The 17,500-nt window shown below is 43.3% G+C and overlaps 1 protein-coding gene across 1 annotated transcript in view; it reads right to left on the bottom strand.

The window, feature by feature from the left end:
• Positions 1–11,394: 11,394 nt before the first annotated feature.
• rhobtb1 (Rho related BTB domain containing 1) overlaps positions 11,395–17,500 on the bottom strand; it is a 28,898-nt gene continuing 22,792 nt past the window's right edge. The window contains exons 8-11 of the mRNA XM_063221482.1: positions 16,265–16,415; positions 13,588–13,676; positions 12,637–12,742; positions 11,395–11,564 (exon numbers count right to left, since the gene is read on the bottom strand). Of these exons, the coding sequence (XP_063077552.1) occupies positions 11,395–11,564; positions 12,637–12,742; positions 13,588–13,676; positions 16,265–16,415 (516 nt within the window). The remainder of the gene's footprint in view (positions 11,565–12,636; positions 12,743–13,587; positions 13,677–16,264; positions 16,416–17,500) is intronic.

The following is a 17,500-nucleotide window of genomic DNA, read 5'->3' as shown; positions in this document are numbered from 1 at the left end:
TTGGCATCTACAAAGGTTTCACGATCAAAAGCATGGGACAATAATGCCCTGATATAATGTATAGCCTCAATAGGCAGCCAGAAGCCCCCCCCCCCCCCCCTTCAGCACCTGCCCCCCAAAATGTCTGTGCATGCGCCTGTACATGACACTGTGCATGATGCACTGTATCTCGGTTCAAACAGCGTGGCAGTTCGGTCACAAGAGAAAGCCACCAAGTCATCTCACCAATTCCTTTTCAGGGCCTGGAGGGAAGCACAGGACGGTATTCCCTAGAATAACACAAGGTCAGCCAGACACTAGCCAGATGCTCCGCATGTCCTTTTAAGTCTATCCTACAGTAAAGGGCTCTGCAAGCAATGCAATGCAATGCAATGCAATGCAGCCGAGACACAACCACAAGCCACTCACATCAATGTATAGGGCCCCTTTTTATGGAAACCCTGAAATGCCAAATGCCTTGCCGTAGCCTCATAACATTCACCGTCCCACCTATGCACGACTAGATGTAACTACCACAGTATTACAGTACTACAACATTACACAGTCTATAGAGTAGCGCGACCAGACGTTAAACAACATGATTAGATGCATCACACACATTATGTTTACTGCAATATACAATAATGTGTATTAACTTAGGTCTTTGTCTAAGTCCTGTTTCTATGTATCTATTTAAGCTGTCAGACACCTTAATTTCCCTCGGGATTAGTAAAGTTAGGAAAAGTACTCTACTCTACTCTACTACTCTACACTACCACAAAATCAGAGTCTATAGTATAGTACGACTAGACATAACTACCATAGTACTACACTGCTGCAACATTTCAGAGTCTATAATATGACTAGACATAAGTACAGTACCATAGTATTACACAACTGCAACATTAAACAGCATCTATAGTATAGTACGACTAGACGGTGAAACTGGTCGTATCACACTATTATGATTTTACACAGAGTCTTTAGTAATGTATTACAACAGAGATGGGACCAAGTCAATAATTTGCAACTCACAAGTAAGTCTCCGAGTCAAGTCACAAGTTAAGTCACATTTGACCAAGTCAAGTCCAAGTCGTAGCCAAGCCAAGTCAAGTCCAAGTGTCATTTTTCCCAAGTCCTTAACAGGTCACTCACAGTGTATTCTACGCACAATCTTGACAACTACTTTTGGTCATAAATGAATTGCCTCTCCACACTGCTATGCATGCTCCCCTTTGCCAGTCGCATTCTTAACACAAATAGCAGGCCTATTGGTACTGGTACTGGCTAAGGTCAAATAACGTAGCCCCTGTGGCACGCTGTAATAGACATTGAAAGTTAACTACTATAGTACTACTCTACTATGACAGTGCACAGGGCCTTTAGTAATGATCATTGCCATACTGGTAACAACAAATGTATAAAGCTGTGTCTTAAGGGGTTAAAGGACCAGTTCAGTCAATTTCAACATGCAGTTGTAATGCTCACACTACCCTGGACTTGTCAGTACCTTAGATTTTTTTTTCTTCTTCTTCAGCCTTTTCTGAGATCCTGGTCATTGTAATGAGGGCAGCGCTTTGTTTACATTTCAAAAAAACATTTTTATTTATTCATAAAAACATCCAAAAGATTACACAACATCAGCAGACAACTAGCAAACAGCGGTAACTTACCTTTTGGGAAAATATTTGGAGTAGGTCTATGTTAATTTTGTTTTAAATGTAAACAAACGCTGCCCCCATTAGAATAGCTCATATCTCGGAAAGGGCTGAGCCGAAAAATGTGGCATCATCAGGTACTGACAAGTCAAGGGTAGCGGGAGCAATTAACAGCATATTGAAATTGACTGAACTGGTACTTTAATTTTCTTTTTTTCATGTAATATCTTCACATACAAAAGCAGAATATGGAATATATGTAGACTTGACATGTTATTGCAGGTCATTGCAAGCTAAAACTTCCAAGTAAAATCTCAAATCAATAGTGTACAAGTCAAGCCAGAAGTCATTCATAATATTGCCAAGTCAAGTCTCAAGTCAAGTCATTTGTGACAAGTCCAGGTCACAAGTGCACATCTAGTTAACAGCAGATTTAGAGTGTTTATGAGAATAATTCCCAAAACAGTCATCTATCCTGGCATTTTAATAGCTGAAATGAACAGGCTTTGACACTCCACACAGGGAGATCTATCATGCTGTCATTTTGGATAATGCATGAAAGTCCTTAGTGATACAGCAGGGCTTAAGCCTAAGCAAACACCGGAATCTTAGCCCAAGGGTTAAGTGCATTCAACACAACATCCACTATACAGTAGGGTAAATGGTATAGAAGCCCTGTGCACACAGCTGCTGTACTTGCAGTTATCACAGAAGTGCACAGGAGAAATGCATCTGATTGTGCATTGCCATGCATATGCTATGGGGTTGCACTTTCTGTGTTCACTGTGGGTTGGGTCTTTTGATGCAACACCGTTGTGTATTAACTATTACATCTTATTACAAATGAACAATAACCTTCTGATGGGTTACTTATGTCACCTGGAAGCATGGCCTTGCAGGTTTCTGTGGGTATATTACGTCAGAGCAATTTTGCCCTTGAATCCCTTGAAGTGACAGTTCGCGCAGTGGACATATGACAAGTGTCACGACCTTGCACCAAGTCCTTTAAACTGCCAAAGAATCGCCCATCAATTTATTTCCAAAAACTGAAAGGTCATTTCTGGAAAATATCAAATGCTACTGTTTAGGCCATACCTATGTGTTAGCCTCGTTTGTAAACAAGTTTTTTCCCCCCAAAAACGTCCCATTCATCGTGCCACAAACTTGCTCTGCGCGAGCGTCCCAGTTGGGAAAACAATCAAACCAAAGAAAACAAGGAAAGAAACGGTAGCCTTTAGTACGGAAAATATTAAACCTGATGACTCCATGGGCATTTCATTAAAACGTGCCATATCCAACCGCAAAGCAAGAACAAAACAAATGTTTTCTTACCTGTGCAGACTCCGGATCACCTGCGACGGTGGCCATATTGAAGTAGATCCCGCGCGCGACTGAATCAAAACTCTTCCGTCTGCGAATAAACTTCTGTATATTCCATACACATATGTGAAGTGGTGGGTTGTTCTTTCAATCTTGTTATGGGACACGCGTAAGACTTCTACATTCACTAAAACTGAACACGAGACGGGCGAGATAGTCCACAAGTCGAAGAATACTTCTAGAGTCAGCCACAGGTAAAGTCCAGTGTAGAGAGAAGAAGCTGTCCAACTTCGCCTGCCACTACCCCGCGTAGAGGCAGGGTGCAGCAAGCCTACTGTTGCGCTCCATATACCGGACAGGGAAAGACACTATTTGGCAACACCTGTGACACTTGAAATCACAATGGCGATGTCTGTGGTCATTTCTTGTGCTTTCAAACCTCCACGTTCTGCTTCGTTTTACTTTTGTACATTATGATTGATGTTTAGGAACCGGTGAAGATTTTCCTCCCTTTGTTTTGTGGCCAAATAAAGTTTTTGCGCGTGCGTGCTTTCTATTGCCATAGCTTACAGTAAATGTTGTGGTTTCTACTACAAAAAAGACAATCGCATGTTGGGTAGGCCAATACTGTTCCCTGAAAATCGAATATCACCTTCATTATTTTCTTTTGAGATCGGGTTCACCTGAAAAGTTTCGACGAAACAACACTAGATGGCGCAGTGTCCTTTCTTTTTGTCCGGCTTGACCTTGTAATCTCAATTTGACAGGCAGAAACTACACTTATTAGGCATATCACCTGTCCCTAAATTACCTGAAAATGATTGGCCACACTTAAACAGACATTTAAAATACATTTTAAGAAGCTTAGTCATAATAAGGATAGAGGTTAAGTAGGACTGTAATCAAGACTGTATCATGACCCAATCATTATGCTGGACTACCACTAAACACAAGTCAAAAATCCCGAATTACAAAATAATTAATGCAAAATAAGTGTCCAATAACATATTTAATACATGGATAAAACTGGGATAATAGTGTTATAGCTCAACTTTGCAAACCTGCTCCTTTTGTCCACAAGGTGTCGTTATCGTCTTGTTGAACATATTTGATCCCAAAGGATGTTGCCAGCTGTTTTCTTGCTTAGATGCATATCATTCCACAACTCTTTGTCGAAAGTATAATCCGGTGGGGTTTTTTTTTTTGGGGGGGGGGGGGTATCTTGTGCAATGTGTCATGGAAAGTCGTTGCGCTCAGAACATGCAGCAGTCCCATTTCCACCTATATTCAGCAGCTGTGGCATCAAAAGGAGACTCAACTCAACGTGTGATGGATCCCTTTTCAACATAATACAAAACACGATAGAATCACTATGACGAAGAGCGGATGAGCCAGGTTTTGGCGAGGCTTGGCGCAGAGAGATTTAAGTGACTCGGCGTGTAGGTTGATTACTTGCAGTGTGGGGGTTGGAGTGTCAGCTGAGCAGTAGCCAATATAATGGTATCTCTCATCCCACTCCGTGAGCGGCCTGGCGTACTGTATCTCTGCTAAGCCTATGGCGGAATGAGTGACCCAGAGCACAAGTTACGGAAGCGCCACGGGAACATCATGCAATCCGCCCCGCGTATTAGCGCGGAATCCTTACATGACACACAAACCCATCCATCGCTGTGGCACGAGAGATGACTCCGTCACAAGTCGAGTTACATAATGAGATTTTTTTCCTCCCTTCCTCATCTTTTCAAAGGGACTGCTACTGAGAGGCAGCAGGTGGCCATTGCGCGCGCGGTAGCCAGACCAGGTTGTGGCACAGAACCCTCCCTCTGAAAGCGCGCGAAATGCATTAGGTTGACTTATGTAGGCACCTTTGGGGTCAAAGGTCACTGGAGGGCATACATGCTGTAGTATGTCTATGGTCATACCCTATGGTCAAAAGCTGCATAAGCTTTGTGTCATACTGTAAATTGTTGTGTAATATTATGCGTTCCACTGTTTGATGTGCATGAATTATTACCACATACAGGCTATTGTGTGAGTTCCTCCTTACGAAAACATGGAAAACAGGGAGGGTTTCCCCACACCCCCATTCCTGACATCTACACTGTCGGACCGTAACAAAACTTGACATGTGTATTTCTGTCTTGCATTCCTGTGCCAAACTGCTGGAGCCCTGCAGCTACACCCTTTGAATGAAATATGCTGTTCAAGTCTAATATAACAATAATATCAAGACCGATATAATAATAACAGTAAAAATAATAACAATAATACTGTTATTATTATTATTATTATTATTATTACTATTATTATTATTATTATCATTATTATTATAGGCCAACAACAACAACAAAAACATTATTGTTACCATCATCATTGTCATCTCATCATTATCATCATCATCAGAATAGTCAACATGCTTCATAATGGTATTTTCTTGTCAATAGTCTGTACAATCTACAGTACATTAGGCCTCTCTGAATGGTTATTGGGTACTTTGGTGTTAGATAAGACCTCTGCCAGCTGCTACCTGTTTTGCTCAGCATTGCAGCAGATCAGAGAGAGAGAGAGAGAGAGAGAGAGAGAGAGAGAGAGAGAGAGAGAGAGAGAGAGAGAGAGAGCGAGAGCGAGAGAGAGAGCCTACGTAGCCTCCTGTATGCTTCTGAACCTCAGAGGTCCCCTTGGGCCTTCTCCTCATACAATTTCCCCACAGATAGTATCAGCCTTCCTGTACTCTGGAAATAGAAGGACCACGGATGCACCTAGTATTAACCCGAGCCAAACAGTGCAATGGTATTTGCAGAGTATCTGTGCTCTATAAAAAGAATTCTTGAAATCTGATCGGGCGGAAGGAAAGTCTCTGTAATTAATCAGCAATGACCTTTTCATTCTTCTCTTTTTTTCTCTTTCGTTCTTTCCTCGCTTGGAGTCCTTTCAAAGACTCCTTTCATGGCCATGCTTATAAACGAATGAAAGAAAATACACAGACTAAAAGGAAATTACATAAAATCAATCGTTTTATTCAACAATAGTTTCCATTTTTAAAAAATAAATTAATTAACAACAAACAATAAAGGATAATGACCAGCAAGATCAAAAAGGCCTTTTAAACAGCATGAACCAAATGAACCGGCCATTTGGTTATTAGCAGCTAACAATAGTCACTGACAAAAGTTTTGCAGTTATTTACCAGAGAGAGAGAGAGAGAGAGAGAGAGAGAGAGAGAGAGAGAGAGAGAGAATGGCATAATAATTTAAACAATCACATGGTTTATCTAGTGAGAGTGACTTCTACATTATCGCTTTGGTTAATAACTAAGGAGAACCTAACCATGCTGATAATAGAACATACCCTCATCTTTGTTTTTTTCCCCTCCGAACCAACTTCATCATCTTTCTTTTTTGTTTTCAAGTAACAGATTTCCCTCTGCTAGAGGGGGCCAACCATATTAAAACCATCGACACGTATAGCTTTACCTGGTTGGGTTTGTACATACGGTTTATGTTACATCTTGGTGCATTTTTTAAAAATTGTATTTTACTTTTCGTTACAGTACACAACAACGACCTCACAGCTTCTGAACGTTATACTGAGCAGCAGCACACAGCGCCAGCCTCGTAGCAGCCCCCACACCCACCACGTTAACCCCATTCCTATCCAACCCTATACTGACTTTGCAGTACATTTTGCAGTGTTAAAGCACAAGTGCACTATTTTGAACATTTAGCTCCTTTTCTGGGGTGCATTTCTCAACTACTTGGGTAATTGTCAATGGGAAATTGCACTGCAACAAACAACAAAGTAGCTAACATAGTTAGCAGCTATGGTTTTGAGAAATGCTCCCCTAAATTGTAAGATTTGGACATGCCCATAGACGGCCATTCTAAAGCCAGTTGAGACAAAATCTGAATTAGCCAAGTTACGAAGACAGCAGCAAACATCAAAAACTTGGTGAGTACCAAGTAATTTATTGCAGACAAGTCAGAAAAGGAGCCCAATGTTCAAAATAGTTCAATTGTCCTATATTTCTACACTTGGAGAGTGGGATTAACCTAACCTCCCCCTCTGGAAATGTGTCTATTCCCCCACTTCACCTTGAGTTAAATCATTTCGTTTTACCCTTCTCCTGTTTTTCCAGCCGTTCTCTGAGATTGGCGATATTACTCCTATAGTTCCAAGCTAGCAAGTTACCATTGAACCAAATGGGTAAGGGTGGATTACTACACAGGCCTACCAGGCCCAGGCCCAGGGGCGCCAAGAGTTAAGGGGGCCCTGAAGCCCAAGCCTCTAATATGTCCATTCCCATATTGTGGGAATGTCACACTTTTAAAAACTGTATCCCCCCCTCTCTCTAACATTTGGTCTAAAACCCAAACAACACCCCAGGAGTCAGAGAAGGTCTGGAAGAAAAGGAGAAACTCATTCAACAGGAGAGGAGGTGGCAAATGAGCACATTTGCAGAAGTGGTGGAATGACTGACGCTTGCAATTTCACTCTCGAAATTGTTGAATTAACACTGCAAAAGTGTACTGTGAAACTCTACTCTACAACCAACCCATCCCACCCCTGAGGCTCATCCATTCTCTGAAAGCAGTACAGTCACCAGTTTAGGAGCCACCAGCGACGTTACATTATGCAGTAAATAGTAGATACTCTTCAGGAAAGAACAGCAACACGTTTTATCTCTCCGCTGGAGAGATGTCAAACACAACAATCTCTTTTAGGTACGCCATGGAAATAAAGTTACAATCTACAAGGTATGTAACTCCTAGCACGACAATGGTAATGGTATAGTATTATGCAAGTAGTGGATATGATTTTTTTTTGTTTTTTTTGTTTTGTTTAAATATTCAGTTTTTTCTATACATTTTTTTACTTTTGTGTTTTTAAGATTTGTCATTAGTTAAGGTCCGTGTTTTTTTTTTCAAGTAAACCCTGAACTAAATTTTTTTTTGAGTGCTAAGCCCTTCTAATGTTTTTAAGAGTTTTGATTCTTGAAAGACCTTTCTCAAAAGGTCAATACTGTGTGCTACAATACAGGAAAAAAGAGATTATTTCGTATAGAAAAATAACATCCTACCTGCAATAGCTCAATATCATGGCAGAGTAGTAGAGTACAGAGGATTGATCAGTTAGTTCCCTGGCAACGGGTCTGGGGTAACAATTCAACATCTAACCTCTTGTCCTCTCCTTTTGCTTGTGGCCCTGTGATGCGACACAAGACGTCATTGACTGTTAAAGTTTTATTCAATATGTCTCAAAAGCATTTATAGGTCATTTTATAATTTGCAATCGGGATACTGACTGGGGGATGCTAGGCTGTGCCTAGTCTGCCAGCAGGGAAACGTTATTGTTTGCTCTACAGAGACTGGGCGTCAACAAAGCACGAGGTCACAAGAAAAAGGAGAGGGCGTGAGGTTAGATAATGAGTTGGACCCTGGATGTGTCCTATATGCTGCATTTAGGACAGGTTTAAAACTGGGGCCCCCCTGTCTTGTTCCATGAGCTCCCCACCACGAGGACTTTACATCTCTCTGTCCCTGTTTTCAAGCACTTTATCAACTCACAGTTATCAGTATTGGCATTTTTGGACCGGCAACACCAAGGCATGTTCAGCCTATCAGATTGCTGTTGAGTTTGGTCAGATGTTGGTCCAATCCAAAAGAACATTGCTACGTTTAGTTACAGTAGGTCAAAAGAACAGGGATTGAAGGACATCACCACTACAATGTGAGGAGCCCATGGGAACATAACTTGGAGACCCCTCTGAGTTAGAGTTATTGCATTGAAGAACCTGACTTGCTGAAGGTGGGGCTGGTGTCTCAGAGACCGCAGTACATACACTTGACAAGTCACAATACAGAAGAAGTAGAAGAAGAAAAAGACTACATCCATGGAGGTTGGTTGATAGCAACTAACATCAGTTATCATAATCTGACCCTAGCTTTGTGATAGTAGTGGTTTTAAGAGCTTTGGGCAAAGTGCCAGTGACACAAAGAAGAAAGTCTACAAGAAAAAGCCCCAAGAACATGATGGGCAAGTATTACAAAAGCCACAGCAGTTAGCGTGAAAGAGTACAGAGCACTTGAATGACTGCAGCTACCATATGAATGGAGTCACCACTAGCTAAATGCTATCTAATGCCACATTGTGGTCTAGAAGAAGAAAGGAGAGGAAGAAGAAAGGTGCTTGACTTGAGTAAGCAAGTATTTCACACTACGCTACTTTTGACAGGAAACATTTCCTTGTACACAGGCGCCTAATGACATTTTTGTCATTATCTGGCAGAGAGAAGCACAGCAGAGGTCTACTATGTTAAACAGAGAGGAATACACAGCTGAAAAAACCCTAAACATGAGAAGTGCAACAATCAGCAATTAATACAATCTCCAGCAGCCACCAACCAAGTGCAGCAAATGGGTGGCTGGGGAAGTTGACGAGAATGTTGGGGCCTTGCAGATACAAGACGCGCCACGATTGCGCCAGACTTGAATTGTCTGGACACATGGATTGTGCTTGTGATTGGATCCTTTTTTTTCCAACCTCTTCTTGAGTAGGAGGGAAAGGACAGTGGATGTGCCTGTCACATCCATGGGAAAGACTGAGACAGGAAAATTATACTAGGAATGGCAGCTTTTCACTGGAATCCAGATGCTTTTTGAAATACTAGCTCTAACGCTTCAAGCTTCCACTCCTGCACCATCACCAACCCACTTCCCTTCTCTTTCACTCTATGGGTACTTATCAATACATCATTCCTTCATCCTCATATCCTTGATGAAGCGTTTCCTCCCTTCTCACCCCTCCACCTATGGATGAAACCAGGGAGGAATCAAGGGAGGATGGAAGAATCAGGCACCGTGTGCACGCTCGCTTCCTCTGCATCTCTTCCTCACTCCTTTTCATCACTCATGACGTCGAGCCTCGACGCAAAAGGAAGGATGCAACTAGAGGATGGATATTGATATGTGCCCTATGTTTTTTCCCTAATGTAATGACTCATTCTCTCTCTCATTTATTTGTGCCTAGCCTTTGCACCAGTGGCGGCTGGTTAATGGGGTAAACTACAGGTCTGGACTTTTAATACCCTGAAGAATAACATGTAATTTATTTGGAAATAATTGAATTACATATCATTGACTATTTCTTCACCCCTTGCACGTTTTAAGTGGAAGTGAAGCTTCCCTTTTAAGAACTTTTTTTTGTTATTTAATATAACCACATAATTCTCAATGCCCGATAAGCTGCTGCTTGGCAAGCTAGAAACCTCAACAGAAACTGCAGCATTAACAAGCTCTGAGTCATTTGAGTAAATCTCTCAATCCTCCCCCTGAGGGTCCTATAGTGATGTCAGCATTGTGTGCAAAAGGGGAGTGAAAGATCAAAAATGTTACGTTTTGTTATGGTTGGTTTTTTTGTTTGTTTTTTTTAAAGTCGCACACAGCTACTGTCTGTGCCACTGTGTCACTTGGTCTGTCTGTCCCTCTGACAACGGTTTGCGTTTATGAGGGTTTGCATGCGTCATAACAGTAAGCCTATTGACCTTGTCTCCTCTTCAATACATGCGGTATAAGTCCATTGACATAACACTACAGTGAAGGCTTTTTTTTTCTTTTGGCAAGTTGAGCATTGACGAGCAGCAAGAGGGGAAAGTCTAAAGGACTGAAATAAGAAGGCACAACTGAGGGACGACAAAATCCATCTTTCGTACAAGTAGTCCAAAGTGTTTCACTTTGACTATTTTGCAGAGTTGCAAATATATGGATGATGCCTGTGCTATTTTTTGTTAATCTCTCAGGTGCAATGCGTCCCGAGCGAGGCTAAATAGCCAGGCAGTGAATTGAAAAAGAAAGTAGATAACGGATGCAGAAGACTGAGAAGGTCAATCAAAAATCCTTCTGAAAAAAAGGCTACTGCAGGCTAAAGAGGGGCAAAATACTGTATACATTCAAGTAGTGCTACTGTCCCATTGCAGGCTAAATTAATGTGTTGGATTAGGTTTTCACCTTATTCATCACATGCAACAACTCTATATACCACTACGTCAGTTGGTTGAAAATTGGTTTGCTTGTTGGAAGATTTGCACGCAAATTAGGTCTGTGGATGTTGTTTCTTATTTGTGCTGTTTAGTACCTTGTCATCTCTTAAATTGGGTGCAGCCGCCACTGTGTAAGAAGACTCACTATATCTGCTTCACCCCCATCTCCATTTCTCTAACCACAACCACCATTTCTCTTTAAGACTCAACCATTCTTCCTATCAAACTCATCTCTCTTCCAGAGGTGTTCCCTTTGCCTTATTGCTCCCCCATTTCCCTTTTGTTCGCTCTTCATCTCAGCTTTCGTTCCTGCCTCAGGCCTTCCCATCCTCTCCCTCCTCTCACCTCCATCCTCCATCCTCCTCCTCCATCCATCCATCCCTCGCTCCCTCTGCCGCTCTCTCAGCCCACAGCAGGGGAGGTGCGCCAGAAGCACCAGCGTCGGCGCGAGTGGTGCTTGTTGAGGACCACGTCCTCCTTCTCACGTTCCTTCTTCATGCGCTGGTAGTGGTCCTCCTCCTTCAGGTACCACACGGGCGGCCAGCGGTGCTTCTCAAAATACTCCTGGTTCTCTGTTGGAGGAAGGGAACAGCTAAACATGGGAAACACAACAGATATACTGTAGCATGCTGTAATTGTAAAGCAGTGGTTCCCAAACCGGGGGTCATGACCCCTGGGGGGTTGCAGAGGTACTGCTGGCCTGGAAGCGTTTTTCTTCAGAGAAGTGTGCCTCGCCTGCGACGCCTGGCTAGGCGAGCAGTGAAGCGAACTTCCTGAGGAGTTTCTTAAGATTGGCCAGGTGAACTGTGTCACGCCTTTGTGTGAAGTATATGGACTGGAGCCTTTGAGATTTTATTAACTTTGTGTGGGGATTTTCCCATGAAACCTGACTGCTGGGGGGGAGCATGCTGGAGGAAGCTCCCGGCTTGCGCTGTCGGACATGGAGGACATGCAGCTTGGAGTCGCCCTTGCCAGAGGTAAGCAGTTCATCCGACATCCCAGCCAAACATTCGTTTTTGCACACTTCTATTGACACCTCTGTGCACACATAGCGTTAGGTGTTAGACAGGGATCTCTAACTTCCTAATAGTGTGCATATGCAACAGGGAGTATAGATGGAAATAATTATTATGTATTAATAAATGCGAATTATTTATTGCTTTTGTTTCTTCCTTTCATTGTTTTTTGTTGAATTGGCATGCTCAAGCTCATGAAGGTAAGTCGTGCACCCACATTCTTCACTGTACACTGCTTGATACTAAAGTAATTTAAGTAAAAGTAATTTTCAATCATCACTTTCACTGCGACCATTACCATTGTGATTTATTCATAATATGAATAAATCGAAGAAAAGAAATATTCATTAAATATGGAACTAATAGTTCTTATTTATGAAGAAATACAAATTATTTTAATGTTTTTGTTTGTTTGTTTTTATTAAAATGGCATGCCCAAGCTCATGAGGGTCGTGCCCACATTCATCACAATTCTACTTGGTACAAAGAAGTGAATAATTTTCAGTCATCACTTTGACTGTGAACATTAGCATTATAATTTATTCATGATCTTAATTAAATCTGAGCCGTCCTCATTATGATTCATAATTGAGCTGTTGTTATTATTTAGCATAATGATATTTCTTACCTAGTGATTTGGACTTGATTTCTTTGCGGTAATTGGCACAAACGCTGTTGTAATGAGTGCAGATGTGATGCAAGCACCAAGCAGCTAACTGGTTAGCGTTGTGGAACTGTAAACAAAGCAGAAAAGATTCCATTAGTCATCACCGCGGTGCTAAGCCTCGGTGCGCACAGCGAGCATGCAGTCTAGGTCTTTAACACTCTCAGACCTTGAGTCACCTGTTAATGTTCTCTTAATCTCTCATCTGCATATGACAAACAGTAGAACTTATTGCCTAGTCAATAGTGGATCTGCATAACATTTGAGCAGTCAGTCATGTGTACAAGAAGACACACAATTGAATCAAAAGCAACATTTTGAAAGATAATTAAAAAAAAATGGTATCAGTGTAAATGTGTCATTGTCACTCAGGTAATTATTACCGTAAAAAGAGAGGTCTTTGTGTATATTTTCTCGATGTCCAATGTGCACACAATATAGAGTACAGTATACTGACTACATGCAAACAGTGTCCTATGTCCTACTATGTTGCACATTTGAGCAATGTCCCGAATCAAATGAAAATGAATCAAAATCAAATGAAATCATCATTGCACCGTCCGTGAAGGATTTCTTTCATCCAGGTCACTGTAGACATGCGTGCTAAGCTGTGGCTAACTGGACGTCATCTACAGTATTTGGAGTCTGCCCAAAGGAGGGAGTCCAGCTAGCAGCTTAGCACTTTTGGCTGAACAGCAAGCCATGACTAGGCTAATTGGGCTGTCCTTGAAATGGGATCTGTGGAGCACGCACGCACGCACACGCGCACACACGCACACACACACACACACACACACACACACACACACACACACACACACACACACACACACACACACACACACACACACACACACACACACACACACACACACACACACACACACACGTGAAGTAAGGTGAGGTGTCACTGACCTGGGCCAACTCCAGATAGGTCAGGACCTCTCCATCTACATCCTGCCCGTCTCTGAATGCTTTCACCAGTTCATTCACAGCATACTGTTCTGTATGGGTGAGAGAAGCGGGAGTATTTTAATTAGTTCATTAGCAATAGTAAAGTAAAGTAACATTTACTGACATCAATTTCCCTCCGTGATTAGTAAAATGTCCCTATATACAAAATCTATCTAATCCATATACAATATACAGCCAACTGCAATTTAAGCGCTGCACAGAAATGCATCAAAACATAATACAGTTTTTAATCCCATACTTCTTATAGGTATAGATAAAAGAAGGTGTAGATTAAATTGAACACATTTTATTTGAAACTGACAAGGACAGCACAATACATAGAGGAAACTTCAGGCTTTTTTTGGGTTCTTTTCGAGTCTTCCTTTCCCCCCAGTTCAAGGGTTTATGTATTCATATCCGCATGTTTTTCTCATTACTTTTTATTTCCCCCCCCCTCTCGTCTGTCAGATCTCAGACATTACCCTAAAGCCAATTTCCTAAGTCGTCTGTCTGCATTGTCCAACAGCACCAACTTTGGTGCCATTCTTATGCAACCATCCGCATCCGCATCCACAACCACACGACGTGTTTGTCATCTGTCTCCTATTTATATTTCACAGATCCAGCTGAGCTGGGACACGGAGGCAACGAGTTCTACTCAAGTCAAGCACTCCAGTATTGATGCTTTTCAGAATATATCTAGGCCTTTCCAAAAGGCTTCTTTTGGTCTGCTCTAACACCATACAAAGGGGTAATGGCACAGCTGTGCTACAAGTGCAAGAGCAAGTGTGTGTGTGTGCGTGTGTGTGTGTGTGTGTGTGTGTGTGTGTGTGTGTGTGTGTGTGTGTGTGTGTGTGTGTGTGTGTGTGTGTGTGTGTGTGTCGGCCTGTCGGCGTGTGTGTGTGTGTGTGTGTGTATGTGTGTGTGTGTGTGTCTGTGTCTGTGTCTGTGTCTGTGTGTGTGTGTGTGTGTGTGTGTGTGTGCGTGTGCGTGTGTGTGTGTGTGTGTGTGTGTGCAGGAGCGTGTGCAATGCGTGCGTCTGTGTGAGAGAGACAGACAGACAAAAAAATCCCTAAAATCCTTCACACACACACTGACACACAAATACTCACACACAGAAAAGCTTCTCGAGTCTCTGTCAAGACGGTGCTGCTATAAAAAGAGAGCTAGCAAACAAGGCAGCCAGAGAGAAAGAGAGAGGGAGAGAGAGAGAGAAACAATGAAAGAGAGAACAGATAGAAGTGAAAGCAAGAGAGAGAGAGAGAGAGAAAGACAGAGACTGACAGAGAGAGACAGAGAGAGAGAGAGAGAGAGAGAGAGAGAGAAGGATAGAGAGATAGCGAGAAAGATAGAAAGAGAGAGGGGGAGAGAGAGAAAGAGAGACTGACAGAGAGAGAGAGAGAGAGAGAGAGAGAGAGAGAGAGAGAGAGAGAGAGAGAGAGAGAGAGAGAGAGACTGACAGAGAGAGAGAGAGAGAGAGAGAGAGAGAGAGCAAGAGCCATATACATCCAAGCTATCCAAACACGCCCAAAAACTAACACACACTCCATCCCCTCCCTCCTCTACCTCCACCTCCTCTACCTCCACCTCCTACCCTGAGCCCTGGGCCTTAGTTGCCCTTGCCAACCTCACACCTCCTGGGGCACCACACACACACACACACACACACCCACTGGGATGGACGGCACAATCTGTTATCAGAAAATGAAGCTCTTAGCCACATACATTCAGCTTTTTTTCAAAGATGTATTTTTTATGTCACTTGCAGAGTCATTGATTTCTACTCATTACATTACATGGCATTACATTTAACTGGCACTTTTATCCAATGTGACTTACTGTACATTTATTTATATAGAGGATAATGGTTTTGAGCAATGTGAGGTTAGGTGCTCTGCTCAAAGGTACTTCAGCTGTGAATAATAGGAGATTTGAACAGTAACCTTCCAATCTTGAAGACCAACTCCCTAACCACCAGGCCACCTCTGTCTACTCCTTCAATTCTCTTTGATCTGAATTTGGGTCTCAATTCGATTCTCTTTGGCAGTGTCGGCTTACTATACAAGCCAACTCTGCACATTCCAGAGCACACCCGCCAACCTGTCGGAGCGATGGCACACCCCGACCATGTGCCCTGCTCTCTCATGGTCTGGGCCAACCTCACATTTCCTGGAGCAGCAACGCCCACCCTTCCCACCTGTGAGAGCAATGAGGCGGGTCACGTCCAAACCCAACACACCCATCTTCCCCTCCACACTCCATCTCCACCTACACCGGTGTTCCCTATCCTGACTGAGCAACCTCACTAACTGGCAACGATGTACATTCTTGCACTTTTCTGCAATCCTTACTGGTCTGGCAGTGCCAGATGGCTATACTTTGCTTGCCCCCCGGATCATCAGCCACCCACACACACACAAACACACAAAACCCCAACACACCTCTCGTCTCCACACGTTCTTGCCACCCTGTGCTATGTGTTCTGTGCACAGGGCCTTAGCCAACAAGACAGGTCATGTCCAAACCCAAAACACCCCTCCACCCCTTCACGCTCCACCTCCAACTCCCACCCTGTGTCCTGGTAGCCTTAGCTGGTCTATCTGCCCTCGCCAAGCCCACACCCATCCATCCTACCCACCTGTGAGTGCGATGAGGCGGGGAAGGCACAGTCTGTTGGCCAGGGCGATGAGCTCCATGGGGTCCAGGTCGACCATGGGGGAGAGCTGGTTGGTGTACAGGTACTCCAGCACGGCCTGCATGCACGCACGGCTGGTGTTGGGGATGGACACCTGCCCATGGAAACACACACACACACGACACGCACGCACACACGCACGCACACACACACACACACACACACACACACACACACACACACACACACACACACACACACACACACACACACACACACACACACACACACACACACACACACACACATACACACACAAATTATAGACATGCACATTATTTGTCAGTCAATTGTATGCGTTTTGTATATAGGCCTATGTATCAGTTTACATTGGTAAATGAATAGTAAGAGGAGGTCGCACCACGCATTTGACTTTTTTATTACACAGTACTTTTTTATTATACTATTTTATTACATTAGTAAATGGCCATACAAATACACAAGAAGTTAAAACATGGAAGCCCCCCCCCCTCTCTCTGTCATTACAAACACATGGACAGTCAAACACATTCATCCATTAATAAACAGACAGATGGACCCCAACAACGCAAAACACAACACACGCACACAGGAAGAAAAAAAAGAAGCAATCAAAAGGCGTCATCAGTCGCCACCACCGTCATCGCCTCCTCCCTCCTCTCCTCTCATCTCCCACCACCTCCACCCCTCCACACCCCTGAGCCTGGCACCAGACTGCTGGGCAGGGGGATGACAGGAGGACTGCATGCGTGTGTGTGTGTGTGTGTGTGTGTGTGTGTGTGTGTGTGTGTGTGTGTGTGTGTGTGTGTGTGTGTGTGTGTGTGTGTGTGTGTGTGTTGTTGACGCTACCCTCTTGGGGTGCTAATGACTGTTAGGGCTTGTGGGTATTTCTGTTCTGAAGCCTCTTGCTCTCCTCTCCTCTCCTCTCCTCTGACAGCTTTGAAAAAGATGTGGCAGCAGCAACCAAAGCCCAGCCACACTTAGATGTCACAACACCTCTCACTCAATGCTCTCTCTCTCTCTCTCTCTCTCTCTCTCTCTCTCTCTCTCTCTGTCTCTCTCTCTCTCTCTCTCTCTCTCTCTCTCTCTCTCTCTCTCTCTCTCTCTCTCTCCCCCTCAACCTCCAGCCCTTCTGCCCCGTCTTTCTTTGAACAAACTGTCTGGTCTTGTTTCCATTATCCAGGAACTGCTCTAGCAGTG

This window comes from Engraulis encrasicolus, chromosome 17 (assembly GCF_034702125.1).
Source record: "Engraulis encrasicolus isolate BLACKSEA-1 chromosome 17, IST_EnEncr_1.0, whole genome shotgun sequence".
NCBI classification, from domain to species: Eukaryota; Metazoa; Chordata; class Actinopteri; order Clupeiformes; family Engraulidae; genus Engraulis; species Engraulis encrasicolus.
Note: the sequence above shows the minus strand (reverse complement) of the source record. Positions and strands in the feature narration are given on the sequence as shown.